Raw genomic sequence first — 27,859 nt, forward strand, 5'->3', positions numbered from 1 at the left:
TGTTTGGGCTTATTATTAGCTACCTCTTAAAACATAAATTAACCCATAATTCTTATTTATGCTTAGCAATGTGGCTTGGTACATCTTCTTAGTAAGGCATTTTCATCTGCTTCCTCTGTTTCTGGATGATGACTGTGTCTCTGCCTTTCCTCTTTCCAGACTTCTGTTTTTCCTTCCTATATTTCCTGCCTGGTTACTGGCACGTTTGGTTTCCCTGCCTGTACTTGGTTTGGTTTCCCTGCCTGTACTTCCTGCCTGGTTACTGGCACGTTTGGTTTCCCTGCCTGTACTTCCTGCCTGGTTACTGGCACTTGGCAGAATGAAGACTAGCAGGTTAATGTAAGTTATAAGAGCTAGTTGGGAACAAGCCTAAACTGAAGGCCAAACTTTCACAATTAATAATAAGTCTCTTTTCTTTTATTTGGGGGTTGGTAGTCCAAGAAAGTCTGCTTACAACTTCAGCAGTCTAAATAATGTGGTACTTGCTAGTCAGTCATGATGGCTCTTGTCTACAATTACAAGCCTCAGAGGCTGAGGCAGAAGGATTGCTGTGAGTTCAGGCCAGGCGGGCTTACAGTCTGAGACACTGTATTACGTAAACCAGACACACACATAGCAGGACCAATACCTCCTGTTCTCAGACATATGTTGAAATGAAAAAGTTACCTCAGGGGCTAGCAGGAGGGCTCAGCGCTCCCTGTCAAACCTGAGGACCTGGATTCAATCCCTGGATCTAGGAATCTGAACCCAGTTCCTAACGCTTGTATTAGCAAGCACTTTACCAAAGGAGCCATCTTCCAACTCCCACTGAGGTAACTTTAAAATATACTACCCAGTTAATTTTGTTGTTATTACTGTAGGGAGGAGGGTAAACACAGTCACCAGCCTGCCATCGTGTGTATGTGGAGATCATGAATTAAGTATGGAGAGCTGGTTTCTCCTTCTACTATTTTCTGTTCAATAGTGGCTAAATTCCTTCATCCAGGCCTCAGCTTCCCTGTGTATGAAAGGATTCTACCGCATGGGATTCTCATGAGGATTTAATAAATTAACTCACCTGAAGCACCTAGAACAATGGGCAAACATATTAAAGGACTGAATATGTGTTGGCTGCTTCCATGTGCAACCATTTAACATATGGGAGTAGGTGGAAATTGCTCCACGGTCAGCAAGATGACTTGGGGGGTGGAGAGTCTTGTTATTAAACCTGACACCCTGAGTTTGATCCTGCATGACTGATCATGGCTGATCCTGGAGAGAACCAGCGTCTGTAAGTTGTCACAAGATCTCCACGTGTGAGCCATGGTATGTCTGCACACACAGAATAAATGCCGAAAAATGAAAGTCAATAAAAATAGCTCAGAAAGATGACTATTTAGTTATTGCTGTAGTTCAGAAGACTGAGTTAATGGTTCACTTTAGAAGCATAAAACTTGGTCCATGGAAACCCTAAGAAAACAAATTCAGAGTTTCATTTGCGAAGGCATAGTTCACAGGTCCTTTCCCCTTCAGGTCATAAAGAATTCACATTGCACCATCCTTGCTGGCCTACTTGGTGAGTTGTATCTTCTTGAGCAAATGTGGTAGAAATAGCCAGCTAAGAGCAGCCCGTTCTCAGCAATTCAGATGTCCTATTTTCTGTAGAATAGGAAAATCCTGATGTACAAATCCCCAGCCACATACACAGGTGAGATACACAAGGGCCTGAAGCATTTAATCCAGACTGCATCGACCTAACCATACATGTCATTTTGCTGACCCAGCATTTTCTGTAAACATTCACTTTAAGTGGTTTTTTTTAAAAAAAATTATTATTATTAAATCACTTTGTTCCCGAAAGAACAATGTTTTAGACTTTTTGGACTTGAATTTTAACTTGCAAGTTGGAAAGGCCACTGTCCTTTGGGATGGAGAGAGAGGTTTTCCAAGTGGCTGGCTCAAGGACAACAGCTGGCATAAGAAAATTTGAGACACCTATTTGAAGTCAGTCATGTTGAAGAAATACCTGTAAAAATATCCGGTAGTGTTCTTCGAAACCTTGGCTGACCTGTCTGCCATACGAAGGATGTTTTCCGTGGGATGTGCAAACAGAGGACTATGACCTCAAACTGATTTCGACCCTTTACCATGCAAATCATTAATTTATGTCCGTGAAATCTCAGGCAATGTCATTCATCATGGGTTCTTCAGTAAGTGAACCTGCGATTGGCTGTCCTGGGCTCTGCTGCTGTGCCACTCCAAGGAGCCACAGCTCTTTAGTTCCTGATAAAGGAAACCTAAAACTCATCCAACAAGAATGGCAATATAATTCCCATTCATTCCCAGAAGCCAGAGGACATTAACCTTCCATAAACCGAGGGAAAATTACAACTTGTTCAGTGAATCCCCCCCCCCCCCCGCCCACAACCATCAATGCTCTTGGTTGTTACCAAATCCTGCCTGTCTGTGTATGTGCCAAGGGAAGGCTCTCTGCCCAGCCACCACCACTTTGGTAGGGCACTGGGCCCACTACCTGCTTTTGCATTCTCTTCTAATGCACGTACTGAAACCTAATGGAGGAACATTGGCCAAGGGTCTTTGTGAGATGACTGGGTTGGTGATTTAGAAAAGATCCCCAGGGAGCTAGCTCCCTTTAGAGCAGTGGCCCTCAACCTTCCTAATGCTGTGACCCTTCATGTTGTGGTGATTTCCCAACCATAATATTTTTCATTGTTACTTCATAACTGCAATTTTGCTATACTGTTATGAATCATAATGTAAATATTTTTGGAGCCAGAAGGAGTAGTGACCCACAAGTTGAGAACCACCGCTGTAGAGAACCAGAACCGACATTATGCATGTCATGAGATGGGATTGCACGATTGGGGCTTGAGAGTCGCTCAGTGGTTCTGACTGGAGCTCTGCTGGAAAGAGGCACTCACCAGCAGGAGGAGAAGGCAGGCAGGCAAACAGTCTAATATTTTTTTCAGTTTATATCTAGTGTGACCCTCACCCACACCCATCAAAGGTGCTGTCCACTCCAGGAGGACATCTCCCCTCAGTAACTCTTCTTGGAAATGCTCCCACAGACCCTTCCAGAGGGGTTCCATTTGATAATACCCTGACTTGGAGTTTTCTTGGTCCCAGGAGAAATTTGGGGATTTTCTTCTAGCTGCACAAATGGACTAAGACACATTTACCTTTCTTTCCTAAGGAAAAGCAAGCAGAGATCTGAAACGGGCCATATGTCAGGCATGAGGTCCACGTGGTATTATAACACAAATAATCATCTGTGAATGTACTGTAGGACTGCTCGTCCAGAGGAGCCGAGCCTGATTCTCAGCACTCACATGGCAGCTCACAACAGCCTGTAACTCTTGATTTGGGGGATCTGATGCCCTTTTCTGACCTCCTTGCATATTGCGCATAGAGCACAGATATACACTGAAGAGAAGAGAGAAGGAAGAAAGGAAGGAAGGAAGGAAGGAAGGAAAAACTACATTGCCATAGCACCAGACTTGGATTATAATCAGCCTTTCATTGACTATGACTTCTAAATGAAAACTAAGTTGAGACCCAGCTCCTCAAGCTTCCTCCAGTACGTCTAGCCATAGAACCCTCCCCTTCCTTCTTGCGTCCTTTCTCACGCTGCCGCTTCACATTTCGTTCTTTCTTCATAAACTTACCCATTTTTCCAGCTGTGCGGGTTCTGAGGGTAGCCTCGCACTTCCGGTTTCTAGTCCCGTAAGTTTTTGATTTCGCTGGAATGCACCACTCAATGGCCTTAGCTTATTTTGAAGAATTAAATATAAAAATAAGATTGAAAGGGTCAACGCAAAACACAGCCCTTGCTCCAAAGGGAATGCATGAGAGATTCTTTGCAGCCACGTGAAAGAGCCCGCGGCAGGGGACATGCGTGGAAGCAGTTCACTGCAAAAGAAGGTTACCTAACTTAGCTACAGGAAGAATAAGGTCATAACTTCATAGGTTTACCCAGAACGTTGGCGCAGACCCTGGCCAGACAGGTCCTGGCAGAGCAACAGACTCTGTTTCCTGGTGGGGTTTTTTTTTTACGCTTAAAACAAACAAACAAACAAAACCCATTATCTTAGTGTTGGACTGGTGGGAGAGAGACTTGCTGAGCAACACATTTCTCAAGTTGTATGTAACTTAGAGGTGGGTAACTCCAAGCAGCTGGGGAGAACTTTAACCCTATCCCCAACACTCCATCTTTCCACAGACAGGAAGGCTGTTCTGTTCTGCAGCATGTAAGACACTGAGGAGGCTTTTCCAGGGAGCTTCAGTTCACACGGGATTAACACAGGAATTTTTCCAGTGTGTGTGTGTGGGGGGGGGGGGGGGAATGGCTTTTCTCCGGATGGTGAGTGTTCCCGGATGAACATCTAGAAGTCAAGTCAACAGCAATTCTGTGTCACTAGCGCAGTGATTGGCAGGAGGTTGGTCGATTCTCAGGCGTTCCTTTCCTGTGTTCTCTATCCGCTGTTACCTTTCTCACCCTAAGCAATGCTCAGAATCACAACTCAATCAGAACCCAAAGTTGCGACGGCAACCACAAGAGGTCTCTAGCTCTGCCTGTGCCTGGGTCCTGGCTCCGCCCTCCGGGAAAGGACTGGCAGTCTCTCAAACTGGTGGGTGGGGCGCGCACTAGGCTCCGCCTCCTACGTAACCTCCCCGCCCTCCCCCGCGAAGTGCTAGGGCCTCTTTTGCGGTCTCGTCTGTTCGTTCACCCCTGCTCCGCTTCACCATGGCGTTCGTGACCAGGCAGTTCGTGCGCTCCATGTCCTCCTCCTCCGCGGCCGCTGCCGCCAAGAAGATCCTGATCAAGCATGTGGCGGTCATCGGCGGCGGGCTGATGGGGGCGGGCATCGCGCAGGTGAGCGGGTCGCGCGCCCCGGGTGTCGTGGAAGTCGTTCGAAACCGGCCGAGAAGGCGCAGCGTGCGCCCCTGTCCCAGATCCAGAGCTTTTGGTCCGATTCTTCTGTGCACGCTGCCCCCGGTCCGGAGAAGGCTCGGTAGAGAGCGCTACTGCACGCGTGCACGCTGGACTAGGTTGTGCAAAGTTCTGTGTCTAGAGTTGCAGAGTGTTTGCCCACCCCCAGGCTCAGACAGGAGTTTGTTGCGATTTCTTTTAATTTTCTTTATTTAAAAAAAATATTTATCCGGTTGTTGTCTGGGCAGTTTTCTTTCCAAGTTTCATGCCTTTCCCCACCCATATTTCGTTGGCCTTCACTTTTGTAACAGTTTGGAAAGTCACCTAGTGGAAGTTTGTGAAGTTGCTGGGACTCTGCCCGGTGGTGGGCCAGGCAACTTTGACCTTTGACCTAGTGCCCTGGGTGCAGAAAGCTGTGTGCTTGCCCAGCTCTGAACCCCATGAGAGTGGGAGACAGAGATAAACGCAGAGGGCCCTGAAAATCCTCTAATATCTGATCGCGTCTGTAGGAGAACTTGGCCTGGTGCCAGCTAAGGGATAGTTCAGGATCAAGTGCAGTTTGGAAACCATAATCCGTGCACTACCTTTTCTGTTAATGGTTGCCTTTCTGCACACCTCGGAGAACTATGTCCTCGCTGTTACATTCTTACCTTTTGAGGCCTTTGCAGCTTGAGTTTTGTGGCAATGGAGGGTAGTATGCTTACCTAATTTTAATTCGGGAGGGTCAGTATCCAAATGCATACTTGCATGCTTGCTTTAAACATGTTAGTCAGTTAACTTGATTGCAATTTTCTTCTAAAATATGTTTGTTTGTTTAAACAATACATGACTGAACTGGAGAAAGTATAGCTAGCTAGTCTGCACTTATATCCCTGTGTACCACTCAAACTTCTCAAGGCTTCTCAAGGCTGTGAGGAGGAGATTGGCAGTTCAGGTCCAAAAAAAACAATGTATCCTTTAGGAAATGTTTAACAGTATCTTAGTAATAAGATAATAGGGCTTTATGCCTCCAGTAACAATGTAGGGAAGGACCCAGAAACACTTGTGGATTATAAACTAACTAGAAAGCATTATACGGCTTTTGTACAAGTGCAGATTGCTGTGTTCTGTGGATGCTGTGCCCATCACTGACCAAAGAAAAAGCGTGTTGTCCTTCCTGAGGACCCGCACAGGAAGCCCTTAAAATTACGTGGGAAAGATGCTCGAACCTGAAGAGAGGAAGGAAAATGATTGACATAGTTAGGGATCATGGACCTGTGAATTAAATACTTGAGTAGCTGGACCGGGAGTGTATACGGTGCCTTCAGAGGGAAGAGGAAAAGCTGCTCCTGGCAGAACTTTTTGAACTAAAAAAAAAGTAACAAAGACCCAAAGTCTGCATAGCAGGCATTCATAAGGAACAGCAGTTCCTCCAGGTCGCTTTAGGTGACAGCTCTGGGCCTGCAGGGAAAATTGCCTTCTTGTGTAGTGTCTCTACTATGTTTCCAGTGGTTTAGCTGGTCCATTTCTTACACATGACCTTGTAGTAAGCAGTTCTAGGTTGTTCCATCTCCTTCTTTTGGGGGGAAAAAAAAAACCAATCCACAATGGACAGTTTTTAGTACAGGGTAATAAATCTTTTTTGCCTCTAGCGCCAGGGGTGGTTAAATATTAATTGATGTGTTGAGCAAAGGGAGTTGGATGGTCTGCACGATGGTGCTAACATGGACGTTGCTTACTCTCCGCACTTCTGTTTCTCCAGAGTAGGCCAAGTATGCAAAGCCAAGTTGGCTTTGTAGCCACATGGAAAAGGAGCAAGGAAATTAGCGCACATGTTGCTGTCGTTGCAGTCATCCTGTCCCATTTGGTCCTCATTTCCACTGTTGTTCCTCAGCGTTGATGCTGAGGGAGGCTCACTGGGTTTAGACGAGAGACATCGATCCCCGCTTCCTGTTCCATCTTGCTTGTTTCCTGACACAGATACCAGCTGGCGCTGTGGTTTGCTCAAGGACTGCTGAGCAGGACAGTGCCTTTCATGTCATTATTCCACCTGAGTGACGCCATAAAAGGACAAGCACAAATTAGCATCTAGGTTATCATCGCCCGTCACATTTGGCCCCTGTTTCTCTCGAATTCTCTGTGAAGCGGCTAAAGTCAAGTGGCAGTTCTGTTTATAGTTTTAACTAATTGATGTGCTCTAGTTTGTGCTGAATGATATGGGAAAAGGTGTAAATAAATTTTTATGTCCCCAATGCATTTATCAAACGGTTAAGTAGTTTTAGACAAATGGGGTTCCAGGCTGAGCTACATTTGGCCAGAGCATAGGCCGTTAATGCATATGTACTTTCTAAGAGTGTCAACATTGCCTTCCATTTATTTGTTTGTTTTTAATTAAGGGGGAAAGAAACCTCTTAGACTGCAGATTAGTCTGTAAGAACATTGACCTGTTTTATGTGTTTGCCTCTTGTATGCTTCTGATTTGGTTCTGACTGCCAATTAATCTTCAGCCAGATGCTTAGGCTAGTAAAGAGGCTAACAGCATTGAGTGGAGACAGATTGCCTTTTGCTATGTAAAGAAAGAAGGAGGAAGTTGAAAGCTCCATGTTTCTCAGGTGGAGAGAAGAGCCCTGTGGAAGCTTTACTGAGGCTGTTTTTATAAGAGTCCAGAAAGCTCACACCCTTCATTGAATGACTGCGCTGCCTGGGAACAGTGTTTGAGGGACGTTTTCTGGCTCAGTGTGTTTAGCGTCTTACACTTTGGGGGTGGGAGTTTGAGTTGGTGGAGTTTAGGAGTAAATTCATCTTACCAAAGAAAGCCCCCAAAGTTGTGTGGTTTGTGTGCTTGTATGTATGTGTGCGCGCGTGCATGGTGCGCATGCGTGTGTGTGTGTGTGTGTGTGTGTGTGTGTGTGTTTGAGCATGTGTGAACGATCCAAAGATGAGCTGGCTTGTAGCTCCGGGATGAAGCTGTGTGACTAATTCCAGCATTCCTCCATGCAAGATGGGAGGTGAAGACAGGAAGCTCAAGGACTGGCTAGTCTGGAGTATGAAACCCTGTAGGAGAGAACCAACTCCCAAAAGTTATCCTCTGATCTTTTCACGGACACTATAGTGCGCATGCGCAAACACATACACACTCATGCACACACTCGCACGCATTCACACACGCACATGCATGCACACACATGCACGCACTCACACATGCACATGCATGCACACACACATGCACAAATGCGCACACACGCATAACATGCACGCGCCACGGTGAACCTCTGGAAGTTAGAGGACAGCGCCTGCCTTTGAATATTTGTGCTAGCATTGGGAAGCAGTCAGAAGTCGGATATGATGATAATTTTATGACACTGGGAGTTGGAGGATAGACTGTGGTGTGGATGAAGTACAGCCCCCCTGGTGTAGGGTTCCGAGAGACATTCTCTGGAGATGTGCTGGTCGTGCCTAAAGACTGGTATTGCGCCAGTTGATGCTTCTCTCTTGATTTACCATGTAAGTTGTGCTTCAGAAATCCTGATTCAAATATTAGGATGCGTTTGCAAAACACATCATGCACAAATCCGGCATGCTTCTGCCTGGCAGGGTTGCTTGGTCTTTTGGCTGGAGTACTAGGGTCTTTGACAAGTGTGCTATTCACTGGGCCTATTTTTACAGCTCTGAGGGACCCTTGTCTAAAAATACTTTCTCTTTGGCCGAGCCTGCTTTCCAACGGGCCCAGGAAAGTCATGGAGCTGAGGACACAGCCTTCAAATAGTTGTGTGTGTGTGTGTGTGTGTGTGTGTATGTGTGTGTGTATGTGTGTGTGTGCTTTCCAGATAGTTTGCCCTCAGTGTCTTACAGTGAATATGCAGGCCACTGTAATATAAGGCAGGAGTTCTCAGTGGCTTAAACAGCAGTCACCAAGAAATAAAAAAAAGTCTTGTTTATTACAACACTGAAAAAATAATGGAAAAAAAAATGGCCTTGCTTCTCCTGTGGTTTATTCTACACTCCCAGCCCCATCCTTTCCTGACAGTCAGGACCACAGGTAGTGTCCTGATAAAACTCAGGAAGCCCGAGTGCTGGAGCTATGCTTGCACCCCAGATACTGAAATCCTTTTCTTAAAGCGGCTTTCACATTTGTGTGTGTGTGTGTGTGTGTGTGTGTGTGTGAGAGAGAGAGAGAGAGAGAGAGAGAGAGAGAGAGAGAGCGCAGGAGGGAGAGAGAGAGAGAATGTGTGTGCATGTCCATATACACGCATGCACTTGCCAGGAAATACATACTGAGGCCAGGAAAAACCTGGAGGAGTCAGTTTTCTCTCTACCACGCCATATGGGTCCTGGAGGTTTGAACTCGGATTGTCAGGTCTGGCCACAAGCTCCACTACCTGCTTGCTGAGCCTTCTTCCCTGTTGCCTTAATTTGTTTACTAAATCCCACCCCTCATTAATGTAATTATGCACCTATCAGGAGATACCATAAGCTACCTCCCAAAGAGATCTGTGGCTTTATCTGTTTTTAATCCCCCAAGTGTCTACCCTAAAACTGAAACTAATGAGTCTCCAGTAATACCATTTTTAAGTTTTTGAGGAATCTCTCATGGCATTATTTTGCATTCCACCAACAATACGTAAGAATTCTTCTACATTTCTATGTGTGCAGTTTTGATGAATACATAGCTGTTGTTTTCATTTTCATTTATTTTTGACAATTTCATACATGTTCACGATATATTTTGGTCCTCTCTCTCCCAGATCCCTCTCCTGCTTCTACAGCCTCTTCTCTTTGAATAGCCTACTAAATACATTCAGTACTGCTTGTGTGCGTATGGGTGTGAAACTATCCAGCTGAGCTCAGGCAACCTACGAGCGACCACATTCCTGAAGAAAAATGCCTCTCCCTTCCCCAGTGGCCATCAGTTGCCAATAGCTCCTCCGCCATGGGTATGGAGCCCCATGATTTCATCACTCAACCATGCTGGAATATTTTCTGGCTTGATCTTATGCAGGTAACCGTAGCTGATAGACGCTCATGAATGTAGCAACCACACAGTGTCCAGGACATACCAGTACTCCCTTTCCTCCAGTTCACCCCTGCCGTGTTCCCTAGGCAGTGTGTATGTGTGTGTGTGTGTGTGTGAATATAAATGTCCTATTCAGAGTTGAACGCTTAGCCACTGCTTCTACTCAGCACCAGATAGCAGTCGATATTAACCGGGAGGTGAAGTTTCCCTGGTCACCGCTTGAGAGCGGCACGAATTGTGTGCATACACATCACATTAGAAGGTTGCTGACGAGATGTCCAGTTAGCAGACCTTCCCCTAGAGCCTGGGACCGGCCAGAGGCTTTTGATCAGGTTTACAGTACCAGGCATGCGTCACCTCTGGTAGAGTAGGTCTCAGGTCAGATCATAAAGCAGGTGTTTGTCCCAATAGCAGTCATTCCGCAATTGGGCCAGGCGACGCCTCTTGTCAGGTGGCTCTATTGTGGCACGTAGGTCTAGGGGGAGCCCACTGATGACTTTCCTCCGCTGGTAGCCAGCACAGCACCTTCTTTCTGGTCCTGTGAAAATTAGACAACCAGAAGGAAGACTGTAGGCCACATTCAGCTTCATCTCTCCAGGTCCTACAACCAAAGTGCGCTGTGTCCTCAGCAATAGCATCTTAGTTTATGGCGGGCAACCAAGAGTCATGACAACAGCTTGTGTTGTTTGGGCTGTTGCAGCCGTAGCTTGTAAGGCGGTATTCCACACCTGGCACTGAGTTTCATTTAATAACCCATGTCTTTTGGGCACATGCAGGGCACCTCTGTTCAAAATTCTTTAGTTTTTTTAAAAATTAGTTTACAAGGTATTGGGTTTCTATCGGGCTTTCATACATCATCAGTTTCTTAGTCAACTCTCCTCCCCACCTCTCCTTTCTCCCTTCTCCCACCTCTCCTTTCTCCCTTCTCCCACCTCTCCTTTCTCCCTTCTCCCTGACCCCATCCCCACTTAGACTTCCAACACCCAGTACTTCTCCCACCTCTGCTTTCGTATCGCATGTATCCTGCCTCCTCCCTTCCTTAAGGCCCCCTTTGCTCTCTTTTCTCATGGGCCCCTTCTAGCTTCCTGTCCTCTGTGGACACTCCAAATCAGACACCCAAGTTTAAAGGTTTGATTCAGCAGGGCACTTAGCCATAGCTCTCTTTTTCAAAACGGTTTATTTATTTTTCTTTTATGTGCATTGGTATTCTGTGAGGGTGTCAGATCCCCTGGAGGTAGAGTGATTGGCAGTTGTGAGCTGCCATGTGGGTGCTGGGAATTGAACCCAGGTCCTCTGGAAGAACCACCAGTACTCTTAACCGCTGAGCCATCTCTCCATCCCCCAGCCATAGCTTTTCTAATAGATGCAACACTTGGAGATTTTTGCAGTGTGCTCTCGGGTGGACTTTAGCAGACCCACGAGGCTTCTAGTGGACTCTCCTCTTCTCTGACCTTTGGTTTGGTTACTGGTCAGTCATAAGCTTTTCTAGGGAGGAGGGGTTCGTGGCTAAAAACATTTGAAAGGTGCTGCGGTTGGCCACCATGCCAGGTATCTGTAACCCCGGTCGGTAAAAGCTTTGTTGATCTCTGTATAGGAGTGAAGAAACTCAGGTGTCTTGGTTCTCCGCACGATGGGAGGAATTGCAGGGTCTGTGTGCCGGACAGACAGGCACAAACAGCAGGGTTCCTTCGGTACACGGGACATGACACATTGACCGGCTAGACTAGAGTGAACTATACACAGTCCACTTGGAAATCACAGGCATGGCGGTCAAAGGGCTTAAAGAACTTGGGTTTCTCTTTAGGCGGCAGGCAGTGCTTGCTCTGCGGTTGCCCTCCCACCTGCATTCTAGCCTCCAGGGGTGGAAAGGCCACCTCTGCTCAACAGAATAGCTCCCGCCCTTAACTCCTGTCTAGTTTCTGACGGTTCTCATGCCAACAATGTGATTTCTCACAATTCTGAAACATGTGGAGAGTCTTGTAAGGTTTGAGGTAAAGGGTTTCTAAGAACAAAAAGCAGTTATGGTTTCTTAAACACTCGTTTCTAAAATAATTTACCAATTGAGACTTTGGAAAAGCAGATGTGCTCTTATTATTCGGAAGTCTCTCTGTGCTGGGGGGCACTAGGCTGGGTGGCAGGTAAGATGTGGCTGTTGCTCCGGAGGGACCTGTCATCTGCCGAGGAAGAAATACAGAAGGCTACCGACTGGCGGCCCGCTCTGCCCTTGATGCGCTCACACAGATGGGAGTTTGAATAGCCCAGTATTATGTTACAGTTCTTTTTAAATTTTCATTTTTGGGGGCTGGAGAGATGGATCAGTGGCTAACAGCACTTGCTGCTCTTGCAAGGAACTGAGATTCCCACATTGAGCGGTTCATAACTAGCTATAACCCTAGCTCCCACGCAATCTTCTGACTTCTGCAAGCACCTGAATGCATATGGTGTACATACAGACAAGCAGGCAGGCACACAAATGCGTAAATAAAAATAATAAAAATAATTGCTTTGCTTTTTGATGAAGAGTGGGTTAGGGCTGAGGTCGAATCCAAGACTGCTGGCTATATCCTTAGCCCAAGGAAACTTGTGTTTCTATTTTTTGGGATAGAATTTTAGTTTGTAAAGACTGTTAAATATGGATTTTAAAATGCAAGGGCAAAGAGTCAGAGGCATCGAGGAAGAAAGTAGACTCCACTGAGAGCATGGTGCATACTTCTCAAAGGAGAATCTCCCCGGGAAAACATTTAGGCAGTTAAAATGATACTGTGACCATAGAATGTACCTTCTAATGATGAAGGAAAAGGATGTGTGTGTGTGTGTGTGTGTGTGTGAGAGAGAGAGAGAGAGAGAGAGAGAGAGAGAGAGAGAGAAGACGGATGGTGTGTACAGCTCTACGTATATGAAATTTACAGCTACTGGAAATTCCAGTTGTCCTGTGGATAGGGGCATGTCTGAACTACCCAGGGCTGTGTTTGTAGTGACAGTGACATCAGAACCTGGGGTGGATGATGCAATGGACCTCCAATAATCCCTGCAATATCAAAAGTATTGTTGGCCAACTCCTCAGATTTTAATTTATCACTCATCTGTCACAGCTGGAATATCTCCTGCCTATTGAACAAATTTGAAAGTTTTAGTGAGGAAACAAACAAAAATCCCAAAACAACCTTGCCATTTCATGTTCAGATCCTGGGGTTGGAGGTACTGTTGTGTAACGGAGCGGCCACTGAGAGCGGTTGGCTCGCTGGCTCGACGGCTCGGCGCTCAACTGTGACTTTTCTCCCGCAGTAGTTCCCAAAGATGATCTGCTGCTTCTGTACAGCAGAAGAGGAATGGTGAGGAGGCTTCCTCCTCTCAGCGTAGGGAGGAGCTTCGTTAAAGGAGGGACAGCCTCTGTGCTGGGCTGTGAAGCCTGAACTGGAGTTCCCCCCAGCTCCAGCAAGGGGAAAGAACATGTCTGGCAGAGGAAAGCTGGGTGCAGATTTGGGGAAGGGGAAGTGCTGTGTGACTCAGGAAAAAATGTGGGCTCAGGTACCCTGCTCTGAAGTGTTTGAGCTTGAACAGTTGCTTCAAGGAAAAGACTGAATCAGTTTAGAGATTTTAAACATTAAAGCAGACACACTAAGAACCCGTCTTTACACCCAGCTTGCTTTTGGTGTAAAGTAGTAGCAGTAAACACTTGACTATCAGGTTTGAAACAAAAGATACCAGTTGAGAGACTTCGTGGAGATGCTAGCATTTGAACCGGTTTTTTAGTAATCAATGAAACTGTTGGACAAAAATTAAAGATGACCAGAGAGGCGACTTAGTGGGTAAAGTGCTTCCTGTGCAAATGTCGTGACCAAAGTTGGGATCCCTAGAATTCATATAAATCCAGGTGTGCGACAGCTCGCCTGCAGTTCCAGTAGTTCGGCCAGCAAGCTGGAGAGCCAGATCAGTGCAGACAGGGAGCTGCAGGTTAAACAACAGAGCCAGATTCAGTATAAAAGGTGGAGAGCAATCACGGAATATACCACATGTCAGCCTAGGGCCTTTTTGTGTGTGCATAACACACACACACACACACTCATGCACGCATACACACACGCATACATGTACTTGAAAATGCATATACACTATATCATATACACTTTTTAAAAGGGGGACAATTAAAGACGGGGTTAACGGAAAAGCACGGTGAGAAAATTCTGCTCCTCAGAACAGTGGTACCAACAATGTTAAAGAGAGCTGCTTTAGGGGTTAGATGGTGACACAAAGGATCGAACATGTTCGTGTCAGGTATGGTTGGAATTATTGGAATGACTGACATTTTCAGACGGAAGGGCTATAGAGCCAGGAGAATATTGAAAGTGGGGCCTTGAAGGAAACCTTTGTTTAAAGAGAGTCAATTCAGGGCCAAAAGGAGGCACACAAAAAGTTTGCAGCTTCAGAGTGGAAATTCTGATTGCCCATTTCATCTATACAGACATTGACATTGGTAGATGTTGAGGTTACTGGCACTTCTGGAAGGTTCTAGTGCCCTAGGACAAGCAAAGTAAGAAAATATGTTAACACCAACGTACTTACTTCCAAGGAAGCAGTCTTTTCAGAGCAAACAGAAAGTAGTTCAGCAGCTCCGATGGCTTCACTGTGGGGACCTTTATGTTACACAACCTGGGCTTTTGGGGTCATTTGCATAGCATGGATGATTTGGGTCATTTACACTAGGCAGTCTTTCTTATGCATGCTCTGTTATATGTAGTTCTACATATGTTTTTATGCATTGCATGTCTGATTAGTATCATATGCATACTTAGTATCTTAATAAGGATGGGTATTTTAGTGCTGTAGTGAGCTGGAGGTAAGTTGTCATCAGCTAGGAGTGCCCGTGAACCCTCACCAGCGGCCACATTTTGTTGGGCTAACATGGGGTTTTCTAGCCTTCCCTTTTACCAGTCGGCTTTCCCTTGTATACTGACTTTGCAGTCATTGTTTAAGGTCCACCCTGTTCTCCCACCTCCACATAAAATGTCACAGTGAAGGATGAACATGGATTAACTGTTGGGAAGTTGCCACTGTCTCAATATGTTTTCTATTCCTCTAAAGAAAAGTGGTTTGTGTAACTCCTTATTCTGTCTGTTGGAATGCCCCAGGGCAGGCAGCCAGATCTGGTGAAGGTTTTGTCCTGCTTCAACCCATGTGAGAGTGTGGGAGGGAAGGTGGATTCATCCAGGAGAGAAGCAAGAGAGAGCCACCCTCACTTTCTAGTGTCCTGTTCTACAGAGATGGACCCCTCCTACAGAAGGCTTTTGTCTAATGCATCCATTCCCATAATCTTCTGGTCTTCCCTTCCTATGCTACTCATTGGGACCAAAGCTGAACACAAGGTTCGGCTAGAAAACTGTATTCAGACTACAGTAGCCAATTATCTGTGATTCCTGTAGCCGTAACAGTAGAGGGAGCTGGGAACCAATTCAAGTCCTTTACAAGAACAGCAAGCACTCACCACTGAACCATCTCTCAAACCCCTGGTCTAATTACTTTAAACAAAATAATTATAACACACAGGTGTGTGCGTGCACATACATACACAGAGACACAGACACACACACGCTTTTCTTTGGTCCTGAAGACTGAACCCAGGGTCACACGCATGCTAAGCACGCCCATCACCACTGCATTGAATTTCCAGCTCCTGGTGTATTCGAGTCTTGCAAAGCTCAGCTAAGAGCCTGCCGGTTGCCAGAAGCCCCCTGATAACATCAGTTCACACAGATGTTGCGTGTTACGCATATTGGACCCAGTGAAAACATAAGACCCTGAGAAATTCCCTTAGAACTGTAAGAGTGGACTTGCTCCATCCCATGGTGCGGCACCCCCACTGTGGGATTCCACCCGTGGGAGGACTCAAGCGCAGTGTGCCCTTGGGTAACCTCCTGAAGTTATGACTTGATATTTCGTCTTTATTTTCATTTCTCTCTATTGCAAATGGGGTCATGTGTAGGCAGAGCCTATGAGTGTGTAAGTTTTGCTAACTTTTAACTGCCTGGGCCATGCTTTCTTCATTGTTTGTTTGCTCTTGCACTTGGTTGTTCTCACCTCCCCCACCCTCTCTTATCTCCTTTCTACCCATTTCAAGTTTCCGGCACCCCCAGTTCCCTCTCCCATGTTCATGCCTTTTACTTTCTTCTGTGACCCACTGAGTGTAACCAGGGCCATCTGAGTGATTATGGACATGGAATTATGCAGCGGTGCCTGACGGACTCACCAGTGAAGAACAGGCACTGATGATAATGACTCCTCCTCCACAGCCAATAGTTCAGCACAGATGCATAGGACCCCATGCGCTCCTTCCCGGTCCATGATTTGCTGTTGACTTGTCCTGACTGCTTTAAGTTCCAAAGCCCACCTCCAGTGATATACTTCCTCCAAGACCACACCTCTTAAACTTCCAGAAACAGCACCACCAACTGTGACCCAAATGTTCAAATACGTGAACCTGTGAGGGACATTCTCCTTCAAACCGCCACACCAGGAGATCAACTGTTAAGAAAGAGTTGCCGGTGGTGGTGGCACACTTGGGAGACAGAGGCAAATGGATATCTGTGAGTTTGAGGCCAGCCTGGTCTACAGATTGCCTGTCTAAGACAGACAGAGAAACCCTATTTTGAAAAATCAAAAAAAAAAAGAACGGAAGAAAGAATCACCTGGGAGCCTCAGGCCATGCCTGTGGGGAGCTACCATGATAGGTTCATTTTGGTGGGAGACCCACCATCGGGGGGAGTTATCACGATAGGTTGATTATGGTGGGAGACCCACCATCGGGGAGTTATCACGATAGGTTGATTATGGTGGGAGACCCACCATCGGGGAGTTATCACAATAGGTTGATTATGGTGGGAGACCCACCATCGGAGGGAGTTATCATGATAGGTTGATTATGGTGGGAGACCCACCATCGGGGGGAGTTATCATGATAGGTTGATTATGGTGGGAGACCCACCATCGGGGAGTTATCACGATAGGTTGATTATGGTGGGAGACCCACCATCGGGGAGTTATCACGATAGGTAGATTATGGTGGGAGACCCACCATCGGGGAGTTATCACGATAGGTAGATTATGGTGGGAGACCCACCATCGGGGGGAGTTATCATGATAGGTTGGTTATGGTGGGAGACACACCGTTAAGTGGGTGGCACCATTCGCTAGGCTTGGTTTGAGGACTGCATAGAAAGGAGAAAGCCGGCTGACCACTTCCATTTGCTACTCTCTGCTTCCTGAATAGGACGCAGCAGCTGCCTCAACATCCTACTGTGACTTCTCCAGAATAACCCCTTCTTCCCTTAAGTGGCTTTTATCGCAGCAGCCTGAGAGGTGGCTAATACACAATGTTTCTTGAACTTTGGTCTTCAGGCTTATTTATCTATTTTTTTTTGGTGGGGTGGGGGGAAACCCAGAGGTTTTATAAGAATTTTATAACTTGTGTTTCCTTTTTTTCAATCAATGATTCAGGAATTAAACGTAGTGTGTTCTGTATGATATGGGGGTGTGTTTTCAGCACTCACGAGATCTGGGACATCAGTACCCGTTCTACCTTTGCATTCATAATATTATTTGTGCCAAGTGAAGTCACAGCCCCTGTTTCAGGGACATTTTGTAAAGGTTGAGAAAAGAAAAGTAGCAGGAGGATGGGCAGTCACAGGCATGTGATAATGAGTTTGTAAGGACTTTTGGTCCATGGAACTGAGCTTCCCAGCTCAGCACAGTGTTACATTGTCATAATTCTGTTGGATTGAAGCCATATAATTGTAGAGTTATTGTTCTAGTTAATTTCTGGGTTGTGTGACAACTTTTCCTGGGGGGATACAACACTCCCATCTGCTCATTCCAGACAGGGAGACCAGGACAGACCAAAGTACAGATACTACCAAAGTCCAACTTGGTGAACCTTGGCTTTTATTGAGGTTACTTACAGGGATATGGGTGAGGGGTTTCTTACAGGAGCAGAAATGACTCAAAAGATATCTGCATCACCGGGGCCCACCCCAGCATGGGTGACTGCTCACAAGGCTGGAAACCTGGAGCACACTGCACAGACAGCAGACAGTTCAGCAGGTTGGAGAGGGTCCTTTCTAGGTGCCGCAGCTGGTCTGAACCTCTTCCAGGCTGCTCAGCTGGTTTCTGCTTCTTCCAGGCAGCTGGTCTTGTCTGAGAGTCTTCTTGTGCAGCTCAGCTTGCCTGGGAGTCTCCTCAGTTTGAGTTTGTTGAGTCTGAGGAGGGGCTCTTTGCTTTCATTGCTTACTCTGGCAGGGAGGGGTCTAGAGAATTTGGTCAGTTTCAGGGACTTCCTGAAGCTGTTTTGAGTTGTTTACCTTCCTACTCAAGGAGTCTCCTCTTGCAGGATGCAGCTTTGGAGCATGTCCTGGCACCCTCTCTGTAGAGCAGGCTGCCCTCGAACTCACAGAGATCTGCCTGCCTCTGCCTCTCCCGTGCTGGGTTTAAAGGGTTGTGCCACCACCATCAGGCAGGTGCAGTGTTTTAATTTCAGAGGAAAAACTGTTATACAGCTCTCTGTAAGTTTGCGTTTTCTTCATGTATCAAATGGAACAGTAAAGTTAGTTTTATAGGAACTGTTAACATGTATCAGAACATCAGTGGGGAAAACTGATTTGTTACTTAGCAGGACTTTTAGTGGTGGTATTGTTACTAAGCCTGTAACAGTTACTATTCTCTTTCTTGAGTTAAAAGAGAATAGAAATTTAGTTTCTAGTCTATAAATGCTATTTTATAACGATTGTATTTTGAAAGCAAATTATTTTAGCAGATAGTCAAAATGTCATGTGTGCCTCTGATTACTGGAAGACACGTCCTGGAGCCAAGCAGAGTCAGAACTTAATCCTGGCTTCATGGCTTAACTGAGTAGTTGTGGGCAAGGCTCAACCTCTTTTGTATTAATGGCATCTTTCGCTAAATGGATCTTATTTGCTTCACCAAACCTGTTGGGTTAGTCAGAAATAGTCTTGGGAAAATGCAGCCTTGATCCTGGCGCTCAGCAGGTTCTCAGTACACGCCCTTTCCAGTTCTTGTTACATTTTTTCCTCCTTTTTAAAGGATTTATGTTTTTCTATTGGTTGAGAGTAGGTGTGGAATGTTATTTCCAATGGTCTGTACAAAAAAAAAAAGTCCCCCAGTAATTCAGGAAGAAGCATGCTGGCTCTTGGCGGCTTAGCTGTACTCTACGTTGCCTGAGTGGGTCAGGCTAGTCTGCAGTGAGAATCATGCAGCTTTTCTAGATTTCGTTGGGGCACGAGCCAGACTGCCAGCTCCAGCATCCATTTCTGCAGTGACCCCTTTAGACTGACTCACCAGTGAAGGTGCCACGATCACGTCAGAGTGACTCTGTAAATCTCTGGCTTATTTCCCACTGGTGCGTGATGAAGCCTGGGTGGAAAGGAGTGGTGGACGCAGGGAGCACTGGTCTCCTAATTCCATGGATATTGTGTGAAGCATGTGGTGTGTACCAGGCCATGTGTTGTTTATAGGCCTGGCTTTGAGGTTTGCAAAGGTAAATTAAGACATGATGATGCACTCAAGTAGCTGCTGGCCTGTGTCTCTAGGGCCCTTCCTTTGGAAGGGACTGTATGGAACCTGAGCATTTAGATGGCGTTGGTCTTGGTATCAGTCAGCGCCTCCTGGGTCTTCTGAATCAGTGAGACATAAGCCAGTGATTTACACAGAGTCACCCTGACATGATCATGTAACATGCATGTCATCTTTCACTCTCCTGGAACACTGCCTGGAAATGTAGTTTCCCCGTGATTGATTGAGCAGCTGTGTTTGGCCAGTTGCCTGCACACCACCTGTAGGTTTCCTTTGCTCTGCTTAAAGATGCGAGGCTGGCATCACTCAACTGAAACCCAACAAAAAGTGCTCAGTGATGTCAGCCAGAGGTGGCTGTTGTGACCCCGGGAAGATGCTTTCTAGAAATAACACCTGCGGTCTTACCTCAAGGGAGACCCACTTCCTTAAGGATTAATGCTTGCTTCCTGGTGTGCAAGCCATTGTGGGTGCTTGTTCTCTGGGTTCTGGGCCATTGTGGGTGCTTGCTCCCTGAGTTCTGGGCCACTGTGGGTACTTACCCCCTGGAGTACTGGGCCATTGCGGGTATTTGTTCCCTGGGTTCTGGGCCATTGTGGGTGCTTGCTCCCTGAGTTCTGGACCATTGTGGTTGCACGGGTAGACCCGAGGCTTCATTGTGGGTAGTTTTACGCTTTCACAATTGAGATTATAAACTCCCCATGTAGGAGGCTTTCCCCACCATTGCTCATTGTTGCCATTCCCATCAGCTCGGCACTATCTTGTGCCATAAGTATTTAATCTACTCAACTCTAAGAGCTGGAAAGACCTGGGCAGTTTCCTGATAGGAATGAAGAGGGGGACATTGGGTTGGGATGCAGGTGGGTGGAAGTCCAGGGATCCTCTTTGGTCACCTCGAGGAATGATCTAGGGCAGAAGTCAAGAGTAACTATGTGAAAACCACTTGTTTCAAATGCCATTGGGATCGTATTTCAGAGGAGCCAAGACAAGAGCAAAAGGGTCCCCAAGACAGCTGCTTATTTGTCCCTGCTTTGCATTGGTGGCCATCACTCCTGTCTGTCAAAGTCAAGTGACTTATCACAACTGCCAAACACAGAGCAGTTCAGTTACCTACCTGGCCCAACCAGGAACTTGAAATGTATTCATTTTGGTTAAAGTTTCTCTACTAGCCTTCCCAAAGCAGGGAGGGACCCCAGGACCCCACACGGTCATTCCCCTGGTGGCAGTTTGCTACCACAAAGGGTATAAAGTACTAGTGGCAAAGAGGAAGGGCCACTGGGGTATGCCACATATCAGGCAAGAGCTTGCAAGGTTCTTCCCTCCCCCATCGCAGCCACATTGGACACGTGCAGTTCCCTCGGCAGCAAGATGTGGCCCAGTGTGTAAAGGGTGCCGATAGAGGCACTAGCTAGAGACGTGGTACCCAGGAATTTTACTGGATGGTGGACATGATATCACCGCTACCTGGTGCATTCCAAATTGCACTGTCTCGGGAGAGCCTGCAGCAGCATAAGCTGCTTTGTCAGAGGATGGAGGGAACTCGCTCTACACCCAAGTTCCAGATGTGTGCCCAGGGTCGGCTTCGCGAGCAGCCTTCCTGAAGGCAAACTGGGTGCTGTGTTAGCTCCATTCTATACTGTGTCTAAATTTGCCCTGCCCATTCACCTTGAACTTACTGAATTTGAGACTGATTTGTGCAGGATTCGAGTTGTCTGCTCTTGGCCTTGGCTTCTTGGAGAGAAGTTGAGCTGGGGCCGTGGGTGTTCTGCTTTGGAAAAGAGTTTGGCCTTACGCTGACAGCTGAGCTCACTGTGTACGTCTGTCTTTTATCAAGATGATGCATCCTTCTTGTCCCCTTTGTCTTGATCTGTCAGTCCTTGAGTCTCAACAACGTTTTCATTCTGCGGCTCTCAGGCATTAGGTTGCTGAAGGAGCCCACAGGCCATGCAGGCTCGGACCTGTACGGCTGCGTGGGAGAAACCCTGGATGTCATTGTATTATGAAACCTGCCTTTCGATCTTGATTTTGCATTGGACAGCTTGCTTTGGGATTTGAACCTGTAGCCCTTTACATGCTGCTCATTTATTTCTGTTCCTTTCTGTCTTTATTTTCTGCTTTGATTGACTTCAAGAATCTTCCATGATGACAGTGTTTTAAGACTTGCCATTTTTGCCTTACTTCTTGGGCAGTCCACCCCTCTTTCCACACCACCAGTGTCCATGGGTCCTAAGGCCGTGACTCTAGTGAGTACTGTGGGTCCCAAGGGGCCTCGCATTCGTGCTGGCTGTCACATTGTGTCTGCGGTAGGCTGACTGTGTCCTTCTGCTCCTATGCTGACTTGATTGACTCTCACCTGTGTGTAGGTGAGTCAATGACCGATGTTTTAGACAAACTAGCAGAAGTTTGTCTAAAGAGCAGGACTATGGTCCTCGCCCAAGCTTTTGGCAGCCTGGTTAAAGAGGGGTTGACTTGACGCTGATATTATATAAACTAAGCTGGTTGTTTGTTAACTTGTTAACTTTGCTCAATATACCCATGTCTGGTTGGGGGGTTTACCCACCCAGGGGGAACGGAGAAGGCGGAAAATCGGGAATCCCCACTGCTCTAAACTGGGTGACATAGACTTTGCTCCTTTTATATCTTGTCATTAAATAGCTCTTGGGGACAGTCTTTTTTTGGCTGGGTGATTAGAATTTTAAGTTTCACCTACTTCTGATTTAAGGGCTGCAGAACAGGAAACAAAGGGGACAAAGGGGGGGGCAGAGGGCTGGGACTGCACCCCATCTTCAGCTCTAAGGAGAAAATGCAAGCTTCTTTTTGGAACAACGGCTAGTTGAGTTCTATAGGAAAGGGCCTTCTGTGGCCTTCACATCCCACTTCTGCGTCATGGGAGAACCTGTTGTGTGGTTTAGGACCATGCCAGGCAAGAAGTACGAGTGGTAGAAGTCATGTGGAATATTGAAACTGACTCTTTCTCTTTTTTCTTTAAACTCTTTTTTTTTTTTCATTAGGTGGCCGCAGCAACTGGCCATACAGTAGTCTTGGTGGACCAAACAGAGGACATCCTGGCAAAATCCATGAAGGGAATTGAGGACAGTCTGAAAAGAATGGCAAAGAAGAAGTTCGCAGAAAACCCTAAGGTAAGTTCTTAATCAGTGTCCCTAAGACCAGGCCTCTGATGGCTCCACCTGTGTGGGGGGCGGGGCGGGGGCGGGGCTTCACCTTATCACGTGCTTGTGGCTAAATGTTTATGTAAAACTATGCCTGTTTAGACCTTTGTGATACGCCACTAAACATTCCATTGGGGCTGATTAGAAAGCAGAAGGAGTCCACCATTTTGCTGTGGGGGAGGCGCTAAAGCAGTGCTTCTCAACCTGTGGGTCGAGACTCCCTCGGGGGTCAACCCATTTGCAGGGGTCACCCCAGACCATGGCCGGCAGGGCCCAGTGAATGCGCTCTTCCCCCTCTTGTCTGCCTAGGCTGGCGACGAGTTCATAGCGAAGACCCTGAGCTGCCTCACCACCAGCACCGATGCCGCCTCCATCGTGCACAGCACAGACCTGGTGGTGGAGGCTGTCGTGGAGAATCTGAAGTTGAAGAATGAGCTGTTCCAGCGGCTGGACAAGTTCGCTGCCGAGTATGTGACCGAACCTCCTGTTTGGGTTCGAAAAGCCCCTGCTCTGGCTCTTGAGCCTCTGGCTCTTGAGCCTCTGGCTCTGACAGCAGACCCAGCTCTCTGCTCCCCAGCACCTCTTGCGGAAGAACCGCTGGGTTCCCTTCTCCTGAGTGTTTCCTGCAACCACTAGGAGGCACAGACCTCTGTGTGATTTGCAAATAGAAGACACCCGGGCTGGGGCGACTCCTTCCACGACTATGCGAGTCTAGAGGGCAACAGATACCAGACAATATGTTTTGGTTTTTTGTTTGTTCTTTTTTTTTATATTTTAAAAAAACGATCTTTTCTCATTTTACATACCAATCCCAGTTCCCACTCCCTCCCTTCCTCCTGCTCCCTCCACCTTCTCCCCCACCCCACCTCCCATCCACTCCTCCCAGAGGGTAAGGCTTCCAGTGGGGAGTCAGTGAAGTCACCAAGGTGGTTGTGCTGCCTCCTGGGGGCTAGCACCGATAAGGCCTCGGATGCCGGCCAGAATGGTTCAATTGAAGGCTCTCTGCCTTCAATTTTGTGCAATCAATCTTCAACATTCCTGTTTCCAGTTTTATCTGGGGTTAGTTACAACCCTCTTGGGGGCATTAAGCCGACACCAAGTCCACCAGGTTCCCGTGAGGATAGCAGAGAAAAGACAGCCACGTCCGGGTCATGGAGGAGTTTCCAGGCTTGTGGTGGCCTCTGGTGGCAGTAAGATGTGCACAGGTGCCAACAGTCTAGGGTCACAATCTAGGACCTCCAGTTGTGTTTGACTCTTAGCTTTTGGCAGTTATGACAGCTGACCCGGTAACTGACGTGTGCTTGACTTGCGGCCTTCTTTACTATACTTCTCTCTTCTTCATTAGACCTGAAGGTGGAGTAAGGTTATATGCAAAAGTAATTCTCAGGGAAACACAGGTGATCCGTGGCTAAAGAGAAACTCCTGCGTATTGACTCGCTGGGCTGTATGTGTTGGTGGTGGAGAGGCCCTGGTTCTGTCTTGTCTTCTGTGTAGCATTCTGCTGATTGTGTACATTTAGCACAGCAGAAACATATGACAAAGAGGACACTTCCGGTACTGGGCTTGGCTCTCAAGTCAGCGAGGAGCCTGGCGAAGTTGCCTTTCGCTGTTCTCCTTAAGCAGTTTGGCCTTGCTGCAAGGTTGCTCCTTGGCAGCCAAAATTCCAGCTGCCCTCTGGTGTCCGTGGAGGGACACAGAGGAAGGCGGAAAGGCACCCCTCCTTCTCCATCTGACCTTGGGATGTCCTGAGGTTTACAACCTGTGATTTGAGGTTCTTGAGGCAGAAAATTGGGAAGGCCTTCCCAGTGCTACCTTGGCTTTTAAGTAGCCGGCCATGGCGGTGGAGAAAGGTACACCTGCCAGTTCCTTGAAAGCAGGCTGGCCTCACCCGAGACCTCAGAGAGCCTCATCCCTTAGCTGCTTACCAATTTCAGCCATCTGCCCACACTGCCGAGACACTGTCTTCTCAAGTCCAAGACGACAGCCTCCACCTCACAATCCTCCTGCCTCAGCCACCCTTGTGCTAGGATTGCAAGTGTAGGTGACCACTCCCAGGCTGGCCTCTCCCTTACCCTCCCCTCTTTTCCAAAGTTCTGATTTCTTTCTTCCCTAGGTGCTTTCTTCTTGCCTGCCCCTGAATTTGGATAGACAATATCACTTTAGATAGTCAGGAACCCCCATACTAAGACCAGATCCAACTGGGCTAAAAGGCGTCTTGCTGTTTTGTGAGTCATCCACTAGGTGGCGCTGCAGGAAAGCCAAACCGCCCATTTACCCACTTTATTCTGGCTTTAACAAATTAAATTTTGAGAAGGAAAAAGAAAAGAATTGGATTTTAGTCTCAAGGCAGTATGGAATTTGTAAGTTGAGATTTACAAGTTAAGATTCTATGCATATTAAATAAATAGAAGTGCCTTTTCAGGATAGCACAGTACTGTGAACATGTGTCTTGTATGTGCACACACACACCCTTTCCCAGGTTTTCTGTGTGAATAAAATTCCCTTTTGAGCATGCTCAGCGCAGTATGTTTTCCTTTTAAGTCTTGTTTAATGACGAAGTGAAGGGTTTTCACTAGAGGGGGCTGTCCTGTGCTCCTGTGTACGCAGCCGCTTTTCTCTGAGGAGTGTGTACAGATTTTGTGGTCTGGTCTAAATGACTGGTCCATCCTTCCATTTCCTCATGAGTCTGATCACTTCATTGTGTTCAGTTGAGTAGGTCTTCCTATTAATTCCTTCCCCCTCTTTCCCTCACATATCCTGAAAGCTGACTGTGTAGACAAGAGAACTCTAGTTTCTAAAATTTTAGAAAAGCCTGATGGTCATACATATGAGCTGGTAAGTTAATTTCAAATACAGTTTTTTGTTTTTTTTGTTTTTTTTGTTTTTTTTTTTGAGACAGGATTTCTCTGCGCTGTCCTATCTGTCCTGGAACTCGCTCTGTAGACCAGGCTGAGCTGGAACTCACAGAGATCCACCTGCCTCTGCCTCCCGAGTGCTGGGATTAAAGGCGTGCGCCACCACCCCTTCCTTTGGAAATTGCAGGGATTTCGTGTAAATGCAGTCACTGGCTTCCAGCCACTGTGTGGCGAGGTGCCTTCTGACTGCCTTCTTCAGCGGGGCAGTCCAGCAGATCTGCAGTGCCTGGCTGTGCCCTGGGAGGATGTGGTGCCACGGTTTGGACCATGGGCACCCGCGGGACTCATTCTGCTTCTCCTCCATTTTCTCTCTCCACAGACACACCATCTTTGCCAGCAACACCTCATCTCTGCAGATCACAAGCATGGCTAATGCCACTACCCGGCAAGACCGCTTTGCTGGCCTCCATTTTTTCAACCCAGTCCCCATGATGAAGCTTGTGGAGGTCAGTGGGCGTCTGGTCCTCTGTGTTTTGCTCTCTGGCTTTTGCAGTCCGGTTTCCTAGGCGCACCTGCCCTCCCACTGGGCTTTAGGTTGTACGAAATTTAACAGGAACCTGGAAGGTCACCCCTTTTGTATTGCTGTTACCACAATTTGTCCTCTTCAGGACCAAAGAAGGATGCAACACCTGCTATCTTGGGAGACACCTCTACTTTATGCTCCTGTGTTTGTTACTGACTTGCTTGGGTCTCCAGTGACGTTGCTGATAGAGTTATCAAACAGAGAGGGACACTAAGGGCCCCTGACAAGACGAGGGAGGCGAGACCTATAGGCCTTCATGCTGTCTTGCTGAGGTCAGCTTGCTCATGCTGGAGATGCAGGTCTTGTCCGACATGACGTGTGAATCCTGGTCCCATGCAGCCGTCCTTTTAGTATTGCCTTAGGTGAGTCACATCTCCACGCTGTGATCAGAGCCTATTAAAAGCAGCTTCCTGCAGCCTTGAGCCTCCTGACCTCACAGGCGAGAGGGAGAGGGCCGGGCCAGGCAGGGCTTGCCCAGCGCTTGCCCAGTGTTCCTGTTTGGACGGCTTCTGCTCCCTCGCTGGGAAATGGAGTCACGACAGACAATTTGCACTTGAAGTGTGGCAGCTTGCCCTTTAAAGGGGTTAATTACAGGGTCTCCAGGACGACCGCTATTAAAGCTGCATTTGGTCTGAGGCTGTGGAGTTATTGCCGTGCGAAGTGTGGGGGATGCTGCCGTGTGGAGCCAGGCAAACCTCCAGACACTGGCGGGGCCTCTCTGGGAGTTGTTCACGGCTGCTTTCTGGCCCAGCCCTTTGCCTTCCTGTCTCCCTCACTGCTGATCCCCACGTGAGCATGTTTTATCTGCTCTGGCTGTTTTATATCCACTTTTTTTTTTCTTTCTGAGTGGCAGGTCCGATCTTCCTGCGGCGGGAACTTTCCTATCTGGACATTGTTCCTCTATTCTTCTAGTGTGGTATTAAAGACGTCAGCCATGGGCAGGAGAGATGGTTCAGTGATTAGGAGTATTGGCTGCACTTCCAAAGGACCTGGGTTCAATTCCCAGGACTCACATGGCAGCTCACAGCTCTTTGTAATTCCAGTCCCAAGGGATCTAACACTGTCTTTGAGCTTTGTCCAAGGTGGATGCATATGTGCAGTCAGAACACCTAAACACATAACGCAAATTCGATTTTTAGACAAGGAAGTGAGCAGGAAAAGGAAGAGGTGTGGGAAATCACGGGAAGAAGAAGATGCCATCTGCCCTTCTGCAGAAAGTGTCAGGGCCGGGGTGTTCATTTTGGCACCTAGTGATTCGTGGAGTGTAGATTCTAGGTTCCGTGGATTTTCCGGCTGCGGATAGTTCACTCTGTCGTGTTCCTGTAAAGAGCATGCGTCTTTCGCATTGCATCTTGAGAGATGTAGAGTCTTGGGTGACAGACAATGCTTAGCAACTGTTACCATTTTCTAGAAAGTAGTCTATGAAAGTGTCCCATTCTCTTGAGTATTTATAGCTTGTTTATTCCTTTTTATTAGTTATCTGAGTATTCCAGATGATGGATTTAAATCACATTCCCCTCTGCCCAACCTCCCACCCCACAACCCTTCCAGGCCCCATTCTCTTCCCCTCCCCTTCCAATTCTCTGTCCTCATTTTTTTCTTTTGTTAATGAAACCATCAAGCACATATACTCTTGGGGGTGTGGCTTCCCATTGGAACATAATTGACTTACCAGGGGCCACGCCCATAAAACCTACTGCCCAGCTCCCAGCAGCTCTCGGCTGTCCTTTGTTTCTCAGCTAGGGGATGGGA

General features: G+C 47.2%; 1 protein-coding gene across 1 annotated transcript in view; it reads left to right on the forward strand.

The window, feature by feature from the left end:
- The first annotated feature begins 4,676 nt into the window (after positions 1–4,676).
- The window catches only part of Hadh (hydroxyacyl-CoA dehydrogenase), a 35,732-nt gene continuing 12,549 nt past the window's right edge, over positions 4,677–27,859 (forward strand). Inside the window, exons 1-4 of the mRNA XM_041655881.1 lie at positions 4,677–4,873; positions 22,511–22,639; positions 22,979–23,136; positions 25,904–26,030. Of these exons, the coding sequence (XP_041511815.1) occupies positions 4,745–4,873; positions 22,511–22,639; positions 22,979–23,136; positions 25,904–26,030 (543 nt within the window). The 5' untranslated portion in view covers positions 4,677–4,744. The remainder of the gene's footprint in view (positions 4,874–22,510; positions 22,640–22,978; positions 23,137–25,903; positions 26,031–27,859) is intronic.

Source organism: Microtus oregoni, unplaced genomic scaffold (genome assembly GCF_018167655.1).
Source record: "Microtus oregoni isolate MIOR12 unplaced genomic scaffold, Mior012 000000F_ref0000247, whole genome shotgun sequence".
In the NCBI taxonomy this organism is placed as follows: domain Eukaryota; kingdom Metazoa; phylum Chordata; class Mammalia; order Rodentia; family Cricetidae; genus Microtus; species Microtus oregoni.